A 24304-nucleotide genomic window follows, 5' to 3' on the forward strand; every position below is an offset into this window, starting at 1 on the left:
TTTTTCTTGTGATGTTGTTTTCAAAAGACTCACACATATAATCGAGATTATTCTAGTAATTCATCGCATGAATATAAAATCATCATTGTTTTTTTTATAGTTGGACGCAGAATCTTCTTTAAACCAGGAATTTCTTGACTGGATCTATCTTTGAAAGGTTCCGCTGAAAATACAGGAACCATAATCAAAAGTATATCTTTTAAAGGTTTATTTTTATTTTATATATATATAACCTTCAGTCACATGAAAGTTTTATAAATCTATCTAAATATGGAACGTATATATATATAATAAAATTTAGCATCTACTAAAATCTATTAATAACTTATTATAATACGTAGATTAGCCGATAATAACGGATTATTAAATAATAATATACATTGCATCATTTTTTGTAAAAAATATAACGTAATAAAACTTTTCCCTCTTAATGTTACCAAATAAAAAATCATTAATAAAATACAGTGTCTATATTCTCGATTTTTAACTTGAAAAATTCCAGTTATAGACATGTTTCATGAAAAAAGGATTATGGAGAGCAAAGTAATAAGAATCCAACCAAATTTTTTATTTTTTTATAAAATTGATTAGTATACTGTGAAAAAATAACAGAAGACTTTATTACATGATATTTATTTTTATAAATAATTCATTATAAAATATAGCCTCTATATTTTCAATGCTTAACTTAAAAATTATCGATGGATATATATATAGTAAAAATATATTTTTTTATCTAATCATCATCATCATCATAAATGACATCATCATCAAATGTGATATTGACTAAAAAACCATCCTCTTTTAAAGATTTTTTTGTATCAAGTTCCATTTATCACGTTTTTTTTACTCGTTATACAAAGTTTCATAAATTCAACAACGTTTTTACTGACAAAATATTGCCATTCCAGTTTTTCCGTCCCAATAGTCACCCCATGTACAATTCAGCGTAGATGCGAGATTCTCCTCGATGATTTGCGAGCAATCATACAAATTTTATTTTGAAATTGCTTGATGGTAGTATAGTCAATATAATAAATTCTATCTATTTCCTTCAAATCAATTTTGAAATATTCTAAATGTACATATATCCCTTCTTCGTCCCATCATTAATATTCTTTTTAACCAATCTATTTTTTCTTCTGGAAATGTATTTAAAACTAATCTTTCACTATAGAAAAGGTTATTTAGTATTCTTCCTATAGAGTTATACATCAAATATGTATGTAAATCTGTATTCACTTCTGGAACGATACTTTTAAAGTCTCGATTCTGTAAAAATGACATTTTTTCTTATGTATTATTTTTCACAACTACTGGTTCGACGATTAATATTATTTTAAAATATATATATATATATTATATATATATTATATATATATATATATATATATAAATTAAATAAAAAATTCATAAAATTTATTGTTTTTAATTATTTTTTTTAAATCACCAAATCAAGACAATTTTTTTAAATGTCCCTTTCCAGTATATATATATCACATGTTCTTCAGCTTTAACCAAATCAACAACCCTTTAAATAATGTTCTATTTAAAATAGAAAAGAAAAATATAAAATCCTCCAAAAAAAATATATTTATAAAAGTAATTTTTTTAATATATAATCATCATTATAAGTAAATTGTTCTTTTTTACACGATTTAATAGTGCTCTTTAGTTTTAATCAAATCAATCAACAATGTCACATTTAATGAAAAATGAATACAAAATTTAAAACACCTTTTTGATAATGAAGATGTAATATTTAATGCTATTAGACCAATTTTATCAAAAACAAGAGAAATTGATAATATATATTTAATAAAAAATAGAATTGAATTGTGTAATGGATTTATAATAAATGAAAATAATAATAAAGATACAAGAAGAACCTTTCCATGTTATTTGTAAGTGTTGTGGAAAAGAGTATTATTTTAAATTAATAATTATTCAACAAAAACTAGAAACAAATGGAAATTTAAAGATGAAATTTTTTATCATTCTTTATGATAATAAAGATGTAAAGAAAACTGTAGTAGTGAAGCGTAAACAAAGAACAAAATATAAATCTCAAATTATTAACTATAATAATAAAAGTTGTAGTAAAACAGGCGAAAAATTCTTTTTTTATAAAGGCTACTATATAAAATGTAATCATTATGCTTATAAAAATTACATAAAAAGCGAGGGCAATGAAAAAAATTCCAGACTACAACTCATTTAAATTATATATTTATAATTAAAAATATTAATGAAATTAAAAATATATTTCATCTGGTTTACAGAAGTTCAGAAAAAAATGGTTATTGTGAATATTTTTTTAAAAATGTGCGTTGATTCATTTTATTTTATTATATATATATATTTTAACAATTTATACTTATTTTAAAACTTAATGATATATCATTGTTAATCTGGTAACCACTTTTAAATAATAATATATAACAATCAATTTCAAACCAATCTTTTAAATTTAAAATTTCAATTCCAATTAAAGCGGGAAATGTTGAGTTTTTAGAAAAATGGTCATAAGGATAAAATCTTACATTATCATCATTATTATTACACTTTAATTTTAAGTTATTAAATATTTGTTTGTGGGGGTTATCTTGAAGAACAGATTGGGACATATCATCATCAAGTTTTAAAAGTATACAAGGACTATTAGAGAATAATCCCCATTTTTTTTTATAGCAATATTGAGGCCATGTATTGTTAAAATTTTCATCACAATTAGTTTTATTTTTATTACAATAGTCAATAAATGGTTGTATTTCTTTATTTTGTGCTTTTATATATTCTTCAATTTTAGCGGGATGATGTACATCTAAACATAATTTATTCTTCTTATCTAATGGTATAACCGTTTTTAGATATTTTTTTTCATCATCATTAAAAGAAGAAGAAGTAGTAGTAGTAGTATCGTCATATTCTTCTTTTTTAAAAGTAGTAATAATAATAGTATCATTATTATTATTGTAATTTTCTTCTTCTGAAATATTATTATATTCTTTTGATGAAATTATAGTAATAGTTTTATTTTCATCATCATCATTATTATTATCAGTAGTAGTTTCATTTTCTATAAAATTCTTTAAAAATTCAGTTGTGGTAATAATTTCATTTTTTTCTGTTTTTTCAAATACAAAAGGATAAAAAATAGTTGTAATGACGACGACAATAATAATAATAATAATACCTAGCAAAACAATGCATATTCCTCCTATTCTAGAAAATCTTTGTTGGTGGTGTTGTTGTTGTTCTTCTAAAGGAACGAGCATTGTTCTTCTTTTACTCTCTAATATATGCGTAATATAACCATTTTCGTATTTATTATTATTTTAATATATATATATATTAAAATAATATATAATAAAATATTAAATAAAAAAATTATTATTTTATTTTATATATTACATTAAATACCTTTTCCCGAGTTAATATATATATATAGGTTCAAAAAGAAGAAAAATAATGATAAAACGTTAATAATTTTTCTATGTTGCATCACATGGTGGCGGTGGTGGTGGTGGGGCCAGCCAGTGCTAGTGGTTATTTATTCTCGTCTTGTTACAACAAGGGTTACAGTTGTTTCAAAGCCTCGTTGGAGGTAAGAGCAATTGACTGACTCTCTATAGATATAATGGTAGTCCCTCATCAAATAGGTGACCCGGTGAGATCATTCGTTCGTATTCCTGGAAGTGGTCATGTTATAACCATGCCTTCTTCATGTCTAGATCTCGGCAAGATATCCCCCATAGTAGCAGCATTTGTTCCTAATTCTGCAACACTGCCTCCAGTCTTGGCTCTGCGACAGCAGAGGAAAATAATAATACTAATAAAAAATAGAAATGATGATGATGTCATCAAGAAGAAGAATAATAGGCAAGAACACTTCTCAGAAGCTTTGATTCAAAAAACTAAAAAACGAGGCAATGAAGAAGAAGAAGTAGAACAACAACACCAAAGAAAGAAGTTGCGTCAAGGTGAATCATTAAATGTTGAAACACCTACAATAACACAGCTTCTTCGGGAATTGTCTACTCTACGGGCAGAGAATGCCCTCCTTGAGAAAAGGTTGTCCCTCTTCCATCAGCTTTTTCGGGACAAGAAAAAATTAGCGTCAGTTATCCAACGTCTTGATTTAAAATGATTTTTTATTAAAATTTTTTTATAATAATAAACATTTTTTTAATTGTCAACTTTAAACCAAACCTGTAATACGAATTTGATTATGTATATATATATTTTTATTGAAACAATAAATAAACAATTATATTATATCAGTCAGATTTTTAATGATAATTTACCCTTTATAAATAAATGGTGTGTGTATTTATTAATTATATATTATTATTAATATAAAAAATATATATAATAATAATATAATAAAAATAATAAAAAAATATAATATATATATAATTAATAAAAATAATAAATAAATTATTTTTAATTGATTCAAGTTTATATAAAAAATAAAATCAAAAGGATGAATAAAATTTCCTCATAAATATAAATGTTATTTTATTTTTTTTAAATTACAACAAATGATAAAAAATATATATTTTTTCAAATTTTTAAAACGAAGAAGAAACCCTCTTAATTCTATCTTTTAAAGTTTTAGTTGGAATTATCATCATCATCGTCATCATTATTATTTTTACTAAACCAAGACCACATTTTTGTGCCGTTGAATTATTTGTAACAATTTTGATTATTTTCTCGTGTCTTTTATTTATCATGTTTTTAAACTCTTCTCTCTCATCATCATTAGCATTTACATTCAAGTTATCAAAATGACCACTATTAGAATGATACATATATATAAACAATACGTTGGAATATTTCTTTACATCATCACTACTTATTTGGTGGCCACGGCCAAGTTTTAATAAATTTTTATAACCAATGTATATACAAATAAAATCATTTATTGTTTGGCACAATGAAAGAGCTTTAATCGGACTTGGTAAATGTCCATACTTATAAAAAGGATTATGGAAATTAAAAACACTTTAAACAAATTGGCCCTACTTTGTTTCAATTTTATCAATACTTCTTCATCATCATCATCATCATTGAGATTTTTAAAATGATTTTATCATTTATTTCTCTCAATATTGGCTCAATAAATATTTTTAATATTGCACCCCTTTTAATAAAATTATCGTAAGCAATAGATTGAACCAATGTCCATGTTTTTGCATATCAACATTATTAAATGTTGTTGTTGATGATGATGATGATGTTAAAAATGTTTTAAGTCTTTTAATACCTTTTATTAGTGAATTATTATCATCATTATTATTATTATTATTTTATTATTAAAAAAATTTTAACATGCGTTGTATAAACGATATATTATTTTCATTAATAAATGAAAAGTATGTTTTATTTTACATCTTTTACTCTTTTCCTTTGACAAATATTCTTGACGGTTTTTATATAATTGGACATTTTATTTTCAATAAAAATATTTCATCATTTGTCAGTTTTAAAAAAGAAGAAATTTGTCGTTCTTGTGGACAAATTAGCAAAAGAAATGATATTTCCTTCTTTTTCTTCTTTCACTAGTTCATTATTGTCAACATTAAAATTCTTAATATTTGGTTTACTATATGTTGTCAATTCTTCATCAGCTTTTGTCATAAATTGAATGAATTCTTCATTATTAGTATTACCACAGCTTATGGTGAGCGTAACTAAAGGACGTACTACTTCAAAATTATATTTTTCTTTTCTCCAACCTTGAAAAGTTGAATTTTTTTTCTAATATTATCATCATCCGCTGATACTTGAGGTAATGTAGCTGTAATAATGTTATTAATTTTAGAACTTACAAATTTGATAACGTTAGATTTTACTTTTAATTCGTCTAGTTTTACCCAAGGCCAAAAATTCAAAATTTGTTCGACAAAGTATACATCTTCAATAAAATTAAATTTAGGAATTCTATTAAAATTTTTATATAGAAAGTTTGATAAAGGGGGTTAGGGGTTTATCTACTCCACTCGCCATTATAGAAAAAATTAAGCCCATCAATCCTCGTACTTTTTTAACTATTCCGTCATTTTCATTCGATTTTAAATGGTTAATATTACCAGTTAAACGTTGTATAGCGTTACACAAAGTCGTAAAACCATCCTTCCAACGATGGGTGAACTGGCTTCGATAATAATATTTTTTTGTCCTCGTTCTTTCATCAAATGAGAAGCGGTATTTCTCAACATTATTCTCGTAATCTATATCTCCGTTGGGTATCACCGTAGTCCAATTATGTTTAGTAACCGATTCAACGCTACTCATTATTTTTATCATATTGTCTAAAATGGGAATAATAATCATCGGTGAATTATTATATTTAAACGCTGAGTGTATAACCCTCCTTTCCTCCTTCATTATAAGAAGATTCCAAATATGTGGCCGCCAAGTCTCCGGAGTTTCAAAAAATCTATCATCTCTAGATAAAAATTGATATCATCTCTTTCTTCATCCTTTAACGCTAGTTGAAGTTGATTAAAATTAATTTTATATATTAACGCTCCTTCTTGTTCGCATCCCTTCGTTAAAACCGAATCCAATTCTTTAGAACTTAACCATTTTACGTTTAATACATTACTTTGAACTTTAACCATTTTACTAACATCTCTTTTTTGGCGTTCCGTCTCTAAAACGATGATTTAGTAGATACGCATCGTTGTAAAACGTCCAAAATGATCTCATTGTATTTTTTATGATGATTAGATCTGTCAAGTTCTTTTTTAACATTTAAAATATATGTATTAAAGGCAATAAAATCATTCGTAATTTCTTTGGGTAAACATTTTTTCAATTCATTTTGCAACCACTGTTTATTAAAAGCACTGTTATCAATCACATTATTATTTATATAATTTTCATCATTTACACGTATCAATTCTTTTTCTAATAAAAATTTAAAAACACTTCCTTTTGTGTGTATATTTTTTTAATTTATTGGCCAACATTTTTATCATTTCATTAAAAACTGCTCCGGTTATTACTACTTCTAGTTGAGCAAAAATCACATTTAAAGCTAATATTAACCTTTTCTCATCTTCTTCTTCTTTTATATATATTTCGTTTGCATATTTTTCTCTACGCCGTTAAAATAAAATTAAAATTTTCACTATTTTCTTTGGTTAAGGTAAAAACTTCTTTTTCCATTTATATCATAAATAGATTGTTTATCCGTATTTTGAAATGCGGGACAGTTAATGATGATGATGACCAACCATATTTATTAATAATATCTTGAGTTTAACCGTCTCCATATTTCAAATTATCGTCACCGCATAATCACGGATATAAAAATATTTATTTGTAGAAGGCATATACATAAAAATGGTAGATAGGGTCCTTGATGTATTAAAGCCAAAGAAATGTTTAAATCATTAAGATTCACATCATTATTATTTACAACAATAAAACAAGCATTTATTTTACTATATATAATAGGAGCATTGGCAATATTATAATCATTAGAAACTATCATTATGGCCTTTTGGAATATTTTATATCGTTGGAATATTCCATAGATATTTCAGAGTTTTTCATGGGTTTAGAAAGTTTTATTAATGCATGTTCAGAAATGACTGATCCTCCTCCTATTGGAAGTGATAACGCATAAAATGTTTATCTTCATCATCATCATCATCTTCATCATCGACATTATATTTTTTTATATTATGATGAAATGTATATATGTTATTTATTTTGGTTAAATTTGATATCTTTTCCACCATATTTTTGTTATTAAACTTTTCCTTTTCTCTCTTTAAAAGAGGTTCTTGAATGATTAATACAACATTATCATCATTATTCTTCTTATGATGATAATAATGATGATGTAATTTTAGTCTTTTAAAGTTTTGTAAATATTCTCCTTGATTATTATTATTTATTATCTTCATAGTAGAAGAATGTTTTTCTTTTATTTGATCATTAAATTTTTAAAATCTTTTTGGTAACGCTTCATCATCAAACCCCGTCAAATCTTTCTTCGAAAAAGAAAGGTTGTTTTAAAAATGACCATTTTACTGTATTGCTTTGGGGCTATATTCAAATTTAGCCATGAATGCAATACTAGAATTACCCACAAAATCTTTAATTAATGGGAAATGGTAAATCCATACATTAAAACTACCGTCGTTGTTTTTATCCGTAATACAAATATTCGGTTCACAATCACGCAAATTGATAAAAGATTGCTTGCGGTATCCTTGAAAAACAACGCATCCAGCGTAACACTTTTTGTTTCTTTATTATTATTAGTAAAGGTTAAATGTTGTAATAACATATTACCCGATCTTATATCACCAGAATGTTTATACGGAACATCATTGATTGACAATTTACTATAGTATAATGGTGCATGATCATCTGGTAAATTTTCGGTATGACTACTGTGTCAAAATACTTGGAATTAATAATGTTAGATAAAGTAAAAATAAATGGCGTTTCTGCATCAACATTACACGTTAAAGACATTTTTCCTCCGGGTATCATATAAATTTTACTATTCTGCAAAAATTTTAATTCAAGTCTGTTCAAATTTAATAATCCTTTTTCAATGTTAATTTCACGTTCTTCCCACGAAGTTGTTTCCATTATACCTTCCACTTTCGCTGGCCGTTCAAACCTTTTCCACGTTTGCAATTTTTATTTTTATCAAGTACAAACATTTCATTTTTAGATATTTGTCCAAACTGTGCACTAGTGTTGTTTGAATATAGTTGTAAGACATTTTTCTTTAAACTTTCCTCCGCTGATTTTTATCAAAGATTATTGGGTCATGAATTAATATTACTGATGACCCATCATCACCATCACCACTATTGTTATTGTTGTTGTTCATCTTCTTTGTCAACGAGAATGAATATGAAAACCACAAACCTAACGTATATATATATATCAACCATATATATATATATTACTTTTATAAATGAGAATTATTATTATTATTATATTTATTTATTATATTTATTTATTATAATAAAAAAATAAAACATGAATAATAAAAATGAAAAAATTATAGCAATATACAATGAAATACAATTTTTATATAGTAAATTGAAAATTCGAATGTTTATGTTTAGTCTTTATTATAAACAACTAATTATATATTACAAAAAATATAATGAAAATATAACAAAAAATATTTTAAATAATAAAAATTGATAATGATGTTGAATAGACCTATACCAGTATATCGTATAAAAAGTAATAAAAATAATAACAACAATAATACTAATTTATCACCACATATAATTAAATTAACTGAAAAAGAATATTATAAATTAAGAGCATTTAAATTAATTTTAGAATACTTGTTAATCTATGACAAAACAATTCAAATGCATTTAAAGAAATGGCGAGAATATTTTTATAATAACGTTGAAATGCAAAAAATATATATCAAACTTTTATTTATTCTTTAGATTTAATTTATACAAAGCGGAAGAATGAAAAATCAATATTTTACAGATAATTTACAAGAAATTTTAAATGATTTATATTTTTAGAAAAATATATATATAACAACAACTTGAAATGCTAAAAAAAATATATACCAAAAATTTTTATTTATTTTTCTTTAGATTTTTAGTTTATACAAACGAAAGAATGAAAAATTAATATTTTACTGATAATTATTTACAAGAAATTTTAAGCGATTCATATTTTAAAAATTAATTAAAATAATAAAAATATAAAAAATGAAAAAATTTATTTATTTTCTAGGCGAAAAATTTTTTTGAAAATTTTTTTGGAAAATTTTTTTGAGTAAAAAAAATATTGATTTTGGTACACTTTTGGTCAATTTTAGGTGTAATTTTATGTAATTTTACAGTAATTTTATGTAATTTTTATTAACTTTTTTAAAAATATTTAAAATATTACGGTTAAGAAAATAGATTTTAACGAAAATATTATGAATTTTCCAAAAATATTATGAATTTCCGAAAAATATTATGAATTTTTCAAAAATGTTATGAATTTTTTTAAAAAATATGATGTAAAATATTATAATATTATAGCATTTTCCATATTATAACCCATATAAAAACCGAACTCGGGTACTTAATATTGCCATAATACGGGTTTTTTTCTAGTTTTTCAACCAAAAAACATTAAAAAACTAAAATTTTTGTTTTTTGTATCAATTTTACGCGATAAAATGTAATATTTACACCTTTTTTATATTTTGTGAAAATTTTTGAGTTTTTAATAAAAAAAACTAATTTTTATTAATTTTTAACAATAAAAACTAATAAAAAATTAATAAAAAAGTTTTTAATAAATAATAAGTTTTTAATAAAAAAATAATAAATAATTTTTATTAATTAATTTTTAACAATAAAAACTAATAAAAAAACAATAAATAATAGTTTTTAATAAAAAACTAATTTTTATTAATTTTTAACAATAAAAACTAATAAAAAAACAATAAATAATAGTTTTTACAAAAAAAACTAATTTTTATTAATTTTAACAATAAAAACTAATAAAAAAACAATAAATAATACAGTTTTTACAAAAAAAAATTTGATAATTTTTTGTCATTTTATTAATATTTTGATAAAAAAATTTTCATTTTACAACTTTTTATTAAAAAAATATAAAATTTTATTCATATTTTTCTAAAAAATGTCAAATTTACAATTTTCATTAGTTTTTACTTTTTTTCATTAAAAATATAATTTTTTACATTTTTTTACATGTTTATTCATATTTTAATAAAAAATTGTCATTTTACAACTTTTTTATTAAAAAATGATTATTTAAAATTTTTATTCATATTTTAAGTTTTTATCAAAAAAATTGTCATTTTTTACCATTTTTATATAAAAATGTAAATTTATAAATTTTTTCTTATTTTTTAAGTAAAAGTTGACAATTTTTCATAAAAGATTTTTATTGACATTTTTATTTATATTTTGATGAATATTTTTTATTTTTATCTATAAAAATTGTAAATTTATAATTAATTTCTTGTTTTAGAATTAAAAATAAAAAAATATATAAAGATTGACAATTTTTATAAAAAATTTTTTTTTGACATTTTTTTGTATTTCAATGAATTTTACAATTAAATTTTTACAATAAAATTTATACAAAAAAATGTCATTTAAAAATTGTTTTAAAAAATTAAATTTATAATTTTTTTATTTTTAATGTAAAAATTTAAAAAAGTTGGTTTGTTTATTATAAAATAATATTACTTTGATACAAAAAAAATGAAAAAATTTATAATTTTTCTTGTTTTTAATTTTAATTTTTTAAAAATCTATCAAAAGAAATAATAAGTAAAATAAATATTTTTATCTAAATATATATAAAATTGTTTTTGTTAAGTGTTAAAGATGAAAAACATAAAATAATAAATAAATTTTGGGATAAAAAGAAATCCAAAAAGACGTATTACAAATGTGTTAATAAACGCTAGTGTAATTATTCTTAACCTGAATTTATAGTTAATGATTTTTATTAAGAAATTTTTAAGGCTATTTGGTGTGATTTAGTATAATGATAAAAATAATACAAAATTAAATTACAAAACAATAAAATTAATTAAATGAATGAAGAAAAATTAGATGTTAATCAAAGTAGCAATATAATAATATATATAAATAAAAAACCTATTCATTTTGTTTTAATTTTAGTATTTTGGAAAAAAGAATAAATATTAAATTATTATTATTTTTATTATAAAAAAAACTATAAATAAAATATTATATAAAAAATAAATATATAATATATATATATATATTTTTATATTTATAATAAAATAATATTTATAAAAAAGATATATATATATAAAAACATATTATAAATAAATATAAAATAATAAAAACATTTTCTTATAAAAAAATTTGTTTAAAAAAATATTTTAATTTTTAATTTGATTAAAATTAATTTTATATTTTATTGATTAAATTTAAAAACTTTTATTTCGTTTTTAGCGTCGGTGTTGTTTATTTTGAGAATGATTAAAAGTCGTCTAAACATACCAATAAAATAAAAAAATAAATTCATACTATGCGATAATGTAATCTTTATCACCGCCCTTTACTCTTTCTATAATGTCATCGTGTCATAAACTATAAAACCACACATTATAATCAATCCAACATAAATTCCTACATTATAAATTAATTCTGAATTGAAAAAAAATTCATAAAGGTGAGTGTAATTAAGATGATCATTGCTGAAAACAAAATTCCCCTAAAAATAAGTAATTAATATTACTTTTAGGAGCGAATAATGCAGATAATGAAAAGCAAGTAAAAGGCGACACCCGTGCGAGAAAAGCCTGTAAGATCAAAGCTGGATTTTCTATAGTCATCGTGAAAAGAGGACCTAAATTAATTCCAGTTATAAAAGCGCAGAGACCAAACAAAGACAAACGCGTTAGTTGATTTTGTGCATTACGTGGAATAATAATTAAAAGAAAAATGCAATACTTAAATTAGCGAGGGCAGTTGATAAACTAGCTTTAATAATGTCAAATGAATGTGTACATCCTCCAATTGTAGCAGCCAAAACGGCTAATGTTAAAGTTGCATATACATTTTTAAATGTTTTAAAATTAATAAATTATTATTATTGTTTTCCAAAATAAAATACTTGTCATATACATTTTTGATTGAATATTTTAAATCAAAAACAAAATTTTTAGATTAATCAAAGTCATTATTAGTATTATATTATATATATATATATTTTATTATATCTTTATATATATATATATATATATATATATATATTTATATTTTTATATATATAAATAAACAAAAATTAATTATTTTTATTTTAATAAAATACAAAAAAAAATATTATGTATATAATAATAAGAATATATATATATATAATAATAATAAAGTTTTATTATTGTTTTTATAAAAGATATATATTATAAAAAACTACAATAATAATTTATTAAAAAAATAATATTTGAAAGTTTAATAATATGATTTTTTAAAATAAGATGTGTACAACCCCTAGTTTTTTTTATAATGAAAAATAAAAATTTTTTAAGATGAATCAATATTAAAAATGTGGATAAAGATATATACCACCAATAGAAATTTTTTAATAATGAAAATTTTCAAATGAATTAAAATTTATTTTTTAAAATAAAATGTGTTGCTAGAATATATATATATATATATATAATATATTTTTTAGAAAACTACAATAATAATTTATTAAAAAAATAATATTTGAAAGTTTAATAATATGAGTTTTTAAAATAAGATGTGTACAACCCCTAGTTTTTTTATAATGAAAAATAAAAATTTTTAAGATGAATCAATATTAAAAATGTGGATAAAGATATGTACCACCCGTAGAGTTTTTAATAATGAAATTTTTAAGATGAATTAAAATTTATTTTTTAAAATAAAATGTGTTGCTAGAGTGTATATATATATATATAATTATTAAGTGGATAAAGGTGTGTATCACCCCAGATTTTTATTTTTAAATAAAGTGTATATATATATATTTTTAAATATAATTATTTAACCAACCAGAAATTTTTGATAATTTGTAACGTCAAATTCAACGTCTATATTAGATTGAATAAATTCATCGTGTATTCGTTTAAAAGTATTTGAACAAGCTATAAATTCATTATCGTTTTTCTTTTTTATTATTTTTACAAATGGGTAAAATACAAGTTTCGGATCTAATTTGACTAATATCGCTATTAAACGCGCCAAACCCATTCCACTAAAAGCCATTTGTTCTTGAAGTCCGTAGCAAATCCTCCTTTTTACCTCAGAGTGGGGCCTGAAAATTCCATTCTTACAATTTCATCAGGATGCGAACATTGCATCATGGAAGTCGCCTTGTGGTTGTTTACAATAAAATACCTAGTGGTATATAGACTTCCTTTGACAATTTCGTGAGGTATAAAAGGATCATTGGGATTTTCTCTCATTAAATAAATAAATCCATCATTTTCATTTAATTGTTCCTTTCTTTTATAATCTACCGCTGATTTATTATTATTATTAGACAAAATAATAGGTTTTATATAAAGTAAACCCGACGTGGGATTTATCAAATCACCAGTAACTAATTCATTACCCAGTTCTATATAATGAATAGCATCATTAATGTTAAAAAGAAAAGAATTGTTTAAATATGGATTCTTTTTTATTCGTTAAATTAAATCCCGTAATTAAAATATTATCCAACGTTTGCCTTTTAAATAAAATGGGTTAATTATTAAATCTGGTATAATATTCTTTTTGTTTGAGGATGAATGACAAAGGGCATGTTTTCATCGAGATTATATCCACACAATGACGCCTTTATTCGTAGTAGTAGTTTGTAATTTATCACCGACGGAAGGTATAAACTGAGTTGCGTAACATAAATACATTTTAAAATAAGAAGCATTTTCAATGTTATCACATTTAATATTTTCACATCTATAGTTACCGAGTTTTCTTTGAGAGGAAAGGGAAAGATGCTCTTTCCTTTTTTTAAAAAATATTTGTTGTTCTTCTTGCATTTGTTGTTGTTTAGTACCTATCCAAAAAACAAATATAGTCCAGTTATTTGGAACATCGTAAAAAAAGGTAATAGTTTCTTTCGTTTTTATAATAATTTCCTTTTCATTACCATTTTTTGTCGTTTGTAAAATTTTTACAATCAATTCGGGAGAAAATATTTCTATCGTAATTTCGAATGATTCTTGAAGATATAAAAACTATTTTCATTATTATTATTATTTGTGACTTCAAATAATCCTATGGGCATTCTATACGTAAAATGTCAGATTTTTTATCAAAGGTTTAAAAGATATACGAATGAAGCAAAATTATTATTATTATTATATACGAGTTTTATGGAAGCTGTTTAAATGCGAAACGGCTGAAAATTACCATTATCAATCGCCCCCCTTCTAACTGTAATACCATCCTCTTGATTATTAAAACCCCCAGCGATTAAAATTTTTGGAAACCATCCTGGTTGATTAATCAATTCTGTAGGATAAGATTTAGATGAATAAAAGGCCACCGTTTGAGATTTTTGATGTAATTCTCCTATTGATAAAGAACTTGTGGGCGTTCCGATAAAATTTTTGGCGGTATAAGCTGCGTGGCCGTCGTGGTAAATGACAATGTGTGGGAAATGGTGTCAAGCGGAGAGAAGGACCGAATAAGTTTGGTATTTTATTTTTATTATTATTAATTAATAAACAATATTCCCTAGGTGAATAAAATAACCCATCTACGTGCAACTTGTAAAAATTCTTACTAAAACTCGTACAAACCCAAAATTTATTTTCTTTTTCTTCCGTTAATTCAATAAATGGAATGAGAATTTTTAAGGCATATTGAGTCATTCTATAATAATTTAAATCATGCAAAAATTGATCGTAAAGATATCGTAGTTGTCGCTCCGTTAATATAGCGGGAATTTGGGGAATAATTCGATATAAAACGTGATTGATACATATATAAATAAATTTTTCATCGTCTGGTAAATAATTTTTAATCTTTTCAGGATGGGAAATTTTACAACATCCATTAGGAAATAATTTATATAAAATTTTGTCCATGTTGTTGTTGTACTCATTAATCACCGCTCCCGGTCTTGAAATGAAACAGTCGATTCACGGATTCTAATACTAGTCCAGAATTTTTAGGCGTATCCGTTACGATCAAATCTATAAAACCTAAATTATCTTTGTTTATGTATTTAGGTTTTGTAGTTTTTGAGTCTTTGGTCAACATTTTCTGTATGGAGCAAGCTATTCAAATATTGTGATAAGAATTAGTAGGCGCATTTTTAGTAAATCGACCAATTCTATGAAAATCTAAATAATTGCCAGTTCCAATTATCGACTGTGCGTCTTGTTTTTGTCTGTCAAAATTAATGTAGTCTTTATCTAGTATACTCGTCTGAGAAATGGTAATATCAGTTTCACCCATTTTAATCATTTGAGATAGGTTATTAATAAGGGATATTTCAGTTATAGGTCCCGAGGAAAATGAAACCATTTAATTATTTTTTAGTCAAATCTACATTATTTAATAAATCTTTATTTTTGATAATATTAACTTAATTAATTCTCTTTCTGGATCATCATCATCATCATCATTATTATTATTATTATTATTTTTTATTTGATGATGAATCTTCTGATTTAAGTTTTATATTTTCACCATTAATGATTTCATATTTTTTTCGTTTACAAATCTTGTACATGTTGATTAAATCTTGAAAATTTATGTCCAAAGATGAAAAACTTGTATTATTATTATTTTTCTTTTTATTGCTATAATAATAAAATGGTTTCAATTTATTTATAATTTCATTTTGTTTATTTATTTTTTGAATTTTTGCGATTAAAATATCAATAAAGGAAATAAACACGTCACCCATACTGTAACTAGCCGTATTGTTCAAAGCATTATTATCCATTACTGTTGTGTAATAATTTTCTAAAAAAGGCCAATGAATAATGGTTGATTCATTATACATAATAAATTGTTTGTATCGTTGTTGTTGTTTTTCATTATTATTAACCTTTTTTCCTTTTATATTTCTAATGTGAATTTTACGTTTATCTACCCAGATAAACGATTTCATATACAATATATTTTGATTTATTACAAAATTACCAGGATATAAATCTCTTGGATAATCTTGACAAAATAGACATTTTAAAGGAAACCAAGTATACGAAAACCATTCGTCTCTATCAACGCAGGTTGCGTCCCTTTTTTTAAGGATTTTTTTGTGGATTAATAGTTGCCACATTTTCCCTTCTTTAAGAATAGGAATGATAAAAGATGTTTGTGAAAGATTTGGTTCAAATAATGATGTCAAGGTAAAACCTACACCTAAAATAAGTTTTTTTCTTAGAAAATAATCCACTAAATCTGTTTCATTTTTAATATCTTTATTATTATTAATGATTTCCTTTTGATAAAGTAAATTAAATTTTATTTCTTTATACTTATTAAAAAGCCGAGAAAAATTATCATTTTCAATTTGTAATTTAAAAGTTATATGTAATCTCAACATTAATTCTAATATACTATCATTCACATCTTTTTTATTACAATCCAAACAATAAAATGGATGACCGTCTCTTTCTCCATTGAATAGGTCCCATTGCCTGTGTTGATTATTAAATACTCCACGTGTATCTATTACTACCATTTTGTTTTTATATATAAAATAAAAAATAAACGTAAGACCTTATTAAAATGTGATAAAATAAAAATTTTTTTATAATTTTATTATTTTATTTATATTGTTTTACAGATATATTTTTACATTTATGTTTTTAAAAAAATATACAATTTTTATATATATATATATACATTATATTATTATTATATATATACATTACTATATATTATATATATATAAACTTATTTATCTTCTATTAGATTCAACAACAATGACAACTTCTTTTTCTTCTTCCATTTTTTCAATTACAACACTAGAATAATGTTTATTATAATACCTTTTCAAAAAGTAAATTAAATTATTTACAAATGGTACAATTATATATATTATATCATTATTTATTAATCTTATTTCATTATTAATTCTTTTTGACCGATATTATTCTTAATTTCTTTATCATCATAATCATTATCATAATTGTCATCATCATTATTAATTGAGATGGCAACATGAAACTGATCCTCTGTTATTATCATTTCTTGATAATTTTTGAATAAATTATTCAAGACATCTTTACATAACAGATTTAAATTTGAGGAATTTTTAACATTAACCAATGCATCTTTTGAGAAAATAACAAAAGATTTTTTCCTCAAAAACAGACGCACATCATCTTTTTTACATTTTATTGAGAGTTGATAACCATCATCATCATCATCATCATTTGTTGTTGTTATTGTTCTTATGTTTGCCTTCTGTGTAGTAATGAATAAATTTAAAAAGTTTTCAAAAACAACACGATCTCCATTATGTTTGGGAGACAAAGGAAAGTTGTTGCCTAAACTCTGACAAATGAAATGATAATCTGCTTTTCCTATACCATTAGTTGTTAAAATATCTTTTAGTTTTAAACTACCAAAATATTTTTTAAAATTTGTTTCATATTCTCTTTTAACTTCATCAGTTGTTGTTCCTTTTTCAGCAGCACAAAAAGTCTTTCCAATTTATATCACTTTGTTGTTTGTATTTGAAACAAACTTGTTGGCATCGTATAATTTTTAAACCATGTTTCATTCGAGTTTGGTATTCCAATGTATCTATATTGTATTTACAATTAAAGATCTTGCACCAATCGTATACAATTGCGTAAATCTTTGGTTTTTATACGATTATGCATTTCAACACGTATTGGTATAGACTGGTCTTTCATTACTGCTTCAATTATATTATCTTGTCCATAAAAGGATAGATTGAAACTATCGTATTCATCAGAATAAATATAGTCTGAATTATACTCTATTATAATGCGTTTATGACATACTGGGGAATTTTCATAAACTACTAGACATCGAGTTATCGGTGAAGACAAGAAACATTTTTGTTTTTTCAATGTGATTGAAGAGGCTATTCACTAATATCATGATCATTTTTTATATTAATGTTAAACTTATACCATTACTGCTGCTACTGCTGTTATTTTTCTCTTCATTGCGAAACCTTTCACCATCTCTGCTTTTTCAAACTTTGATCTGAATGAGTACTACTGTTGTTACACAAGTGTAAATCATCATCATCAGTAGAAGATAATTTTCTTCTTTTTATCATAAACTGATAATTTTTCTTTTTCAACAATACCGATGTCATCATCTGTTGATGATAATTTTCTTTTCAACAACACCGATGTCATCATCTGTTGATGATACTTTCTTCTTTTCAACAACACCGATGTCATCATCACTATCATAAACTATTGATGATAATTTTCTTTTCAACAACACTACCACCATCATCAGCACTATAAACTCTTGAAATTTTTTTCTTTTCTTTTTCAACACGTTTTTTGTCATCATCATAAGATGAATCATCATCACTATCACTACTATCACTACTATCACTACTACTACTATCACTACTACTGCTGCTATCAATTATTACTGCTGCTATCATCATTTCTTTCCTTCTCACTATATGATGATGGTGTATAAATGTTTTGTAAATTTTTATTGATTCTTCATTATTAATGCTACAGTTTGTCTCAGAGAATTGTTTTTGTACAGATTACTAAATCTTCATCAGACATTTGCTGCATTACAATCCTTGACTCTTCCTCTTTTCTGATGATAATTGTTGTTGTTGTATTATCGCTTCTTTTTCTACCAATTCTGGTGATAACAGATCTTCCTTTTTTCTGGTGATAACTAAGGTTGTAACAGATCTTCTTCTTTCTCTACTAGTTGTAATTCTGGTGATAAACTGTTGCTGTAATAGATCTTTCTTTCTGCCAATTCTGGTGATAACTGTTGTTGTAACAGATCTTCCTCCCTTTCATTAGTTGTAAATTTCATACAATTGTTGTTGCTTGTATTACCGCTTCCTTTTCTGCCGATAACCGTTGTTGTAACAGATCTTCATCTTTTCGCCACCTACTGAAGTTGTAATTCTGGTGATAACTGTTGTTGTTGTTGTTGTATTATCGCTCCTTTTTTGCCAATTTGTTAGTTGTTGTTGTATTATCGCTCCTTTTTCTGCCAATTCTGCCAATAACTGTCGCGTTGTTAAGCTGTATTATCGCTCCTTTTTGCCACCTAAGTATTTGTAACAGGTCTTCCCTTCTGGTGATAACTGTCGTTGTTGTTATATGTATTGTTGTAATAGAAGAGGAAGATATTTGTGATTGTGGTAATAAAGAATCATCACCTCTGTTGGACTCAGGAACCTTCATCGTTTTCTTTATCCATCCTAATATTATTGATGGCAGTAAACAATTTTTTCAGCCATTTTAATTCGTTAAAATTATCATCTTCTTTCAACTTCACATCATCATTATCATCATCGTCGTCGTCTGTTAAAAATAAATCATTTTCTATTGGGGTTGGCATTTTTTAAATAAATTATTTTACAACAGAAATTATACCACGACAAAGTTTAAACTAGACTAATGCAAGATTGACAACTATCAACCCTTTTAAGCTAAAACAAAATGACATTATTTTATTATATTTTATTTATATATATATAAATAAAATTTAATAATAATAAAAGTATATATACAACTTAAAAACAATAATTTTTAAATGAAATTTAATAATAATGCAAATACAATTTAAAATTTTTTTCATTATTAAAAAGTTTTTATTAATAAAAATTTTCTAAAATAAAATAAAATAAAAACTAATCTAAAATTTATATATATATATATATATATATATATATATATATATATATATATATATATATATATATATACAAAATGGAATATACAAAATTAAATTTCTCTGCAATTTCTCCACAAAAAAATTCATGAAATTTATTATGAAATATTTAGTCCTATTAATGTAAATATACTAATTTCTAGAAAAAAAGATTAATATTTACTTAACATTAATTTAAAATTATAATAATAATAATAATTTTACATCAAACTAGAAAGTAAACCTGACGAAGATCAAGATGTAGACGTATTGGGAGGAATTATTGATAGAGATTATTCGGGTAATATAGAATAATAATGTATAATTTTTCAAAACAAAAGAAAAAACGTTAAAGTGGGGGTGATATTATAGCTATAGCTAGATTGTTAAAATATTTAATAAATGATAATAATAATGAACAAAATAATAATAATAAAGATAATAACAACGATGGTACTGAATATTGGCCGAAAAAAATGACGAGGGGGTCTGTTGCTTGGGACGTTTTTTCACCTCAAAACATGACGATAAATGGAAATGATGTTATTACTATTTTTACAGGTATAAAATTTCCTCATCTCTCTTTTTCTTCGCATTATTATATTAGATACGCTAGCCGATCTGGCTTAGCTTCAAAATCATCAATTATCGTAATTGGCGGAGATAAATGGTGGATATTGTAATAAATAATTTATCTAATAAATATGATATTAATAAAAAGGACCGTATAGGACAAATTATTTAAGTGAAGGATAAAAATTAAAATTACTAAATTATATTTATTTTTTTTAAATATATGAAATTTTAAAATATTTTATTTTCACCTCAAAGAGAGGTAATAAGTTATAGCACAAAGGGCTTCTATAAAAAAATAAACATTTTTTTTTTCATCATTATCATTAAAAGTATCATTACATAATTTAGCAATTTGTAAGACGTCATTAAAATTCATTTTAGTTGATGATTCAGTAACAGCTTTATATATCACATTTTTGGTTTCATCATTATAATTTAATAATAACCCAGAATTGTAATCACTTCCAAAAAATATAAAATGTAAAATAACATAATTTATAAGTTGATAATAATTTAATTTTAAGTCATTAGATAAATTATCCAAGTTGTATAAAAGTCCTATGCCTGTTTTGAAATTAGGAGTAACGAGAATAATTTCTGAATTTTTAAAAAATGTCATCATTGCTAAAACATCAGAATCAAGAGAAATAATAACACTTTTACCATCATCATCATTATTATTAGTAGATGATGATAAATTTCTAGCAAATTTAAAAAGTTCAATTTCTCCTTCTCCACGTACTTGAATATCAGATTCAAGATTTGTTACAAAATTAAATTTTATGTTTTTTAAATCTCGTGTCATTTTTTCCTCCAATAGTTTAAAACTATTTTTAAATAATTTGGCTCACATTAATTAATTTGTAAATATTTTTTCATCATCTAACGATCACTTTATGTTTTGAAACCGGAGGGTATCCATCAACGGCCAAAAAAAGTAATATTACTACCATCTTCAACTTGAAAAAATTATTTCATAACGTGAATGCAAATGGCATCACTCAATATTTCAGCATTAAAATCTAAATAATCACATTTTTTATTATTGCTGTTTGATGTGTAATTGTCTAATTCCAATAAAATTCAATTTATCATTTTAAAATTTTATTATTATTATTATTATCATTGCTAAAGAGAAATTGAATAAAATAACTTTTTTAAGTGATTTATCAATGAACTCCCATTTTTTTTATTAAAGTAAAATATATATATATATATATATATATATATATATATATATATATATATAATAGAAAAGGACTTAATATAACCTCAATGGTTTATTATTTTTTTTAAATAATATAGGTGAAAAATATGATTGATAATATAAGCGCAAAAAGCCAAATGTTAAAAATTTATAATTTTCATCTGCAATATTACTTTTAATACATCAATAAAAGACACGCGCAATTTCTTTATTATTTTTATAAAACTTTTATTAACCCGGGCAATGAAAGTACTAGATTCTTTTTATCATAATTTACTTTGTATTGCTTATATTTTTCTAACCCTGTTTTATAAATTTTCAAACTACTTGTAGGTTCACTAATGAAATGAAATATAGTAGAAGAATTTACACAACTGTTCATTTTTTAAGTCGTATATATATATATATATATTTTATTAAACAAACATATATATATATAATATTTTTATTATATAAAAATATATATATATAAATTATATATATATATAGAATAAATGAAAAATATATATATTTCTTCATGACTAAATAAATATATATGAATTAAAAATGACATATCATTATTCTTCATTAATGATACGTCTGTTATGTTCAATCACCAGGTATTGAATTCCTTAAAGTTAAAGTCTCATTTAAAGTTTTGATTTTAAGATTCAAATGCAGTTGAATTTAAGAGATATAAAAAATTATAATTTTTCAGTCATTCATCCTATAAAAAAGTACGACGATGATCAGCAGAGGATATCTAATACACCGTGTATTCTCGAATTGTTTGATGGGAAAATTGTTGTGTATATTCCATATTCAGAATTAATTCATATAAAATAATAAAAATAATTTTTTTGTCTTTGTCATCTATTGATGATTTTTATTCATATAAAACATATTAAAATAAAAATTATGATTCTTGACACGACAAAAATTTACTAAAAACGGTTATTTAATATATAATTATTTATTTAATATATATAATTATTCTATATATATTGACAAAAAGTTTATTAACATTATATATATCTACAAAATATAAAAATATTTAATGTAATAATAATAAATAAAATAGTTTGGCATTTTTTTATTAATAATACACTTTTCAGCTATCAATTTGATACTGAATAACAAAATGAAAAAATAAAATAAAATATTTATTAATATAAAAGTAGCCAATTATTATTATTTTTTTTTACTAGAAAAGGTTATTTAGTGTAATGAAAAAAATAAAATAAAAATATTTTATTAATATAAAAAGTAATAATTATTTATTATTATTTTTTTTTATTATTTTTCATTTTACATTTATATATACATGTGTACGCATTTTGAATTCATATTGCAGAGAAAACAAATATGGTGGTATCATCTTGGGAAGTTGCTGGATCAAAATGTTTAGACTTTGGACGAACATCATCACCAACGATCGCTGTAAATACTTGTCCAAAAGTATGGTTACCTCCCACCCTAGCAAATAGAATAGAATTATCCAAACTTTTAAATGAATGTAATGATTTGTCCCAACTTTTAGAGGAATGTAAAGCTTTGAGAAAAGAGAATAATAAACTTTTAAAAACTGATTTGTTGGAGGGAAAAGAAGAGTTAATAGTACAAAGAAAAATCAAAGGAAAAAAATTGTTGAAAAGATTATCTTGTATAATAAATAAAAAATATTAAATGTTTAAAATGAATTTTTTTCACCATTGTTAGAGAAAAATAAAAATATATATATATAATAAAAAAATCCTTTATGCAATGAATAATAATACTATTTTTTATTATTTTTTCTACATTGAATACATAATAAATTTTTGTTATTTTGATTAATAAATTTTTGACAATTTGTACATTGTAGTCGTACTTTTAAAACATTTAATTCTTTTCCCGTTTTTATAATAATCATATGATCACCTCGTAATAAAATTTGTTCAGTGTCCTTTCCAAGGATAGGATCAAATATCCGTAATAGAGGATTTTTAATTTGATTTAATAAATAATATTCATAATCTATTTGAAGACCATTTTTCAAAACAAAATCGGGGTTTTCAGCCTTTTGATATAAAGGTATTTTTTTTTTAGATGTTGTTGTTGTTGATATAATAACGTAAGGAACTCGATCTCCAAGTGTGGGCGCTGTTCCAGAATCTCGAATGGCCATTTTATTGGC

General features: G+C 23.2%; 1 protein-coding gene across 1 annotated transcript in view; it reads right to left on the minus strand.

Annotated features, from left to right (window-relative positions):
* The window catches only part of LOC136835739 (trichohyalin-like), a 27478-nt gene extending 8356 nt beyond the window's left edge, over window positions 1–19122 (minus strand). Inside the window, exon 1 of the mRNA XM_067099600.1 lies at window positions 18957–19122. Within this exon, the coding sequence (XP_066955701.1) occupies window positions 18957–19122 (166 nt within the window). The remainder of the gene's footprint in view (window positions 1–18956) is intronic.
* Window positions 19123–24304: the final 5182 nt, after the last annotated feature.

This window comes from Macrobrachium rosenbergii, chromosome 55 (assembly GCF_040412425.1).
Source record: "Macrobrachium rosenbergii isolate ZJJX-2024 chromosome 55, ASM4041242v1, whole genome shotgun sequence".
NCBI lineage: Eukaryota > Metazoa > Arthropoda > Malacostraca > Decapoda > Palaemonidae > Macrobrachium > Macrobrachium rosenbergii.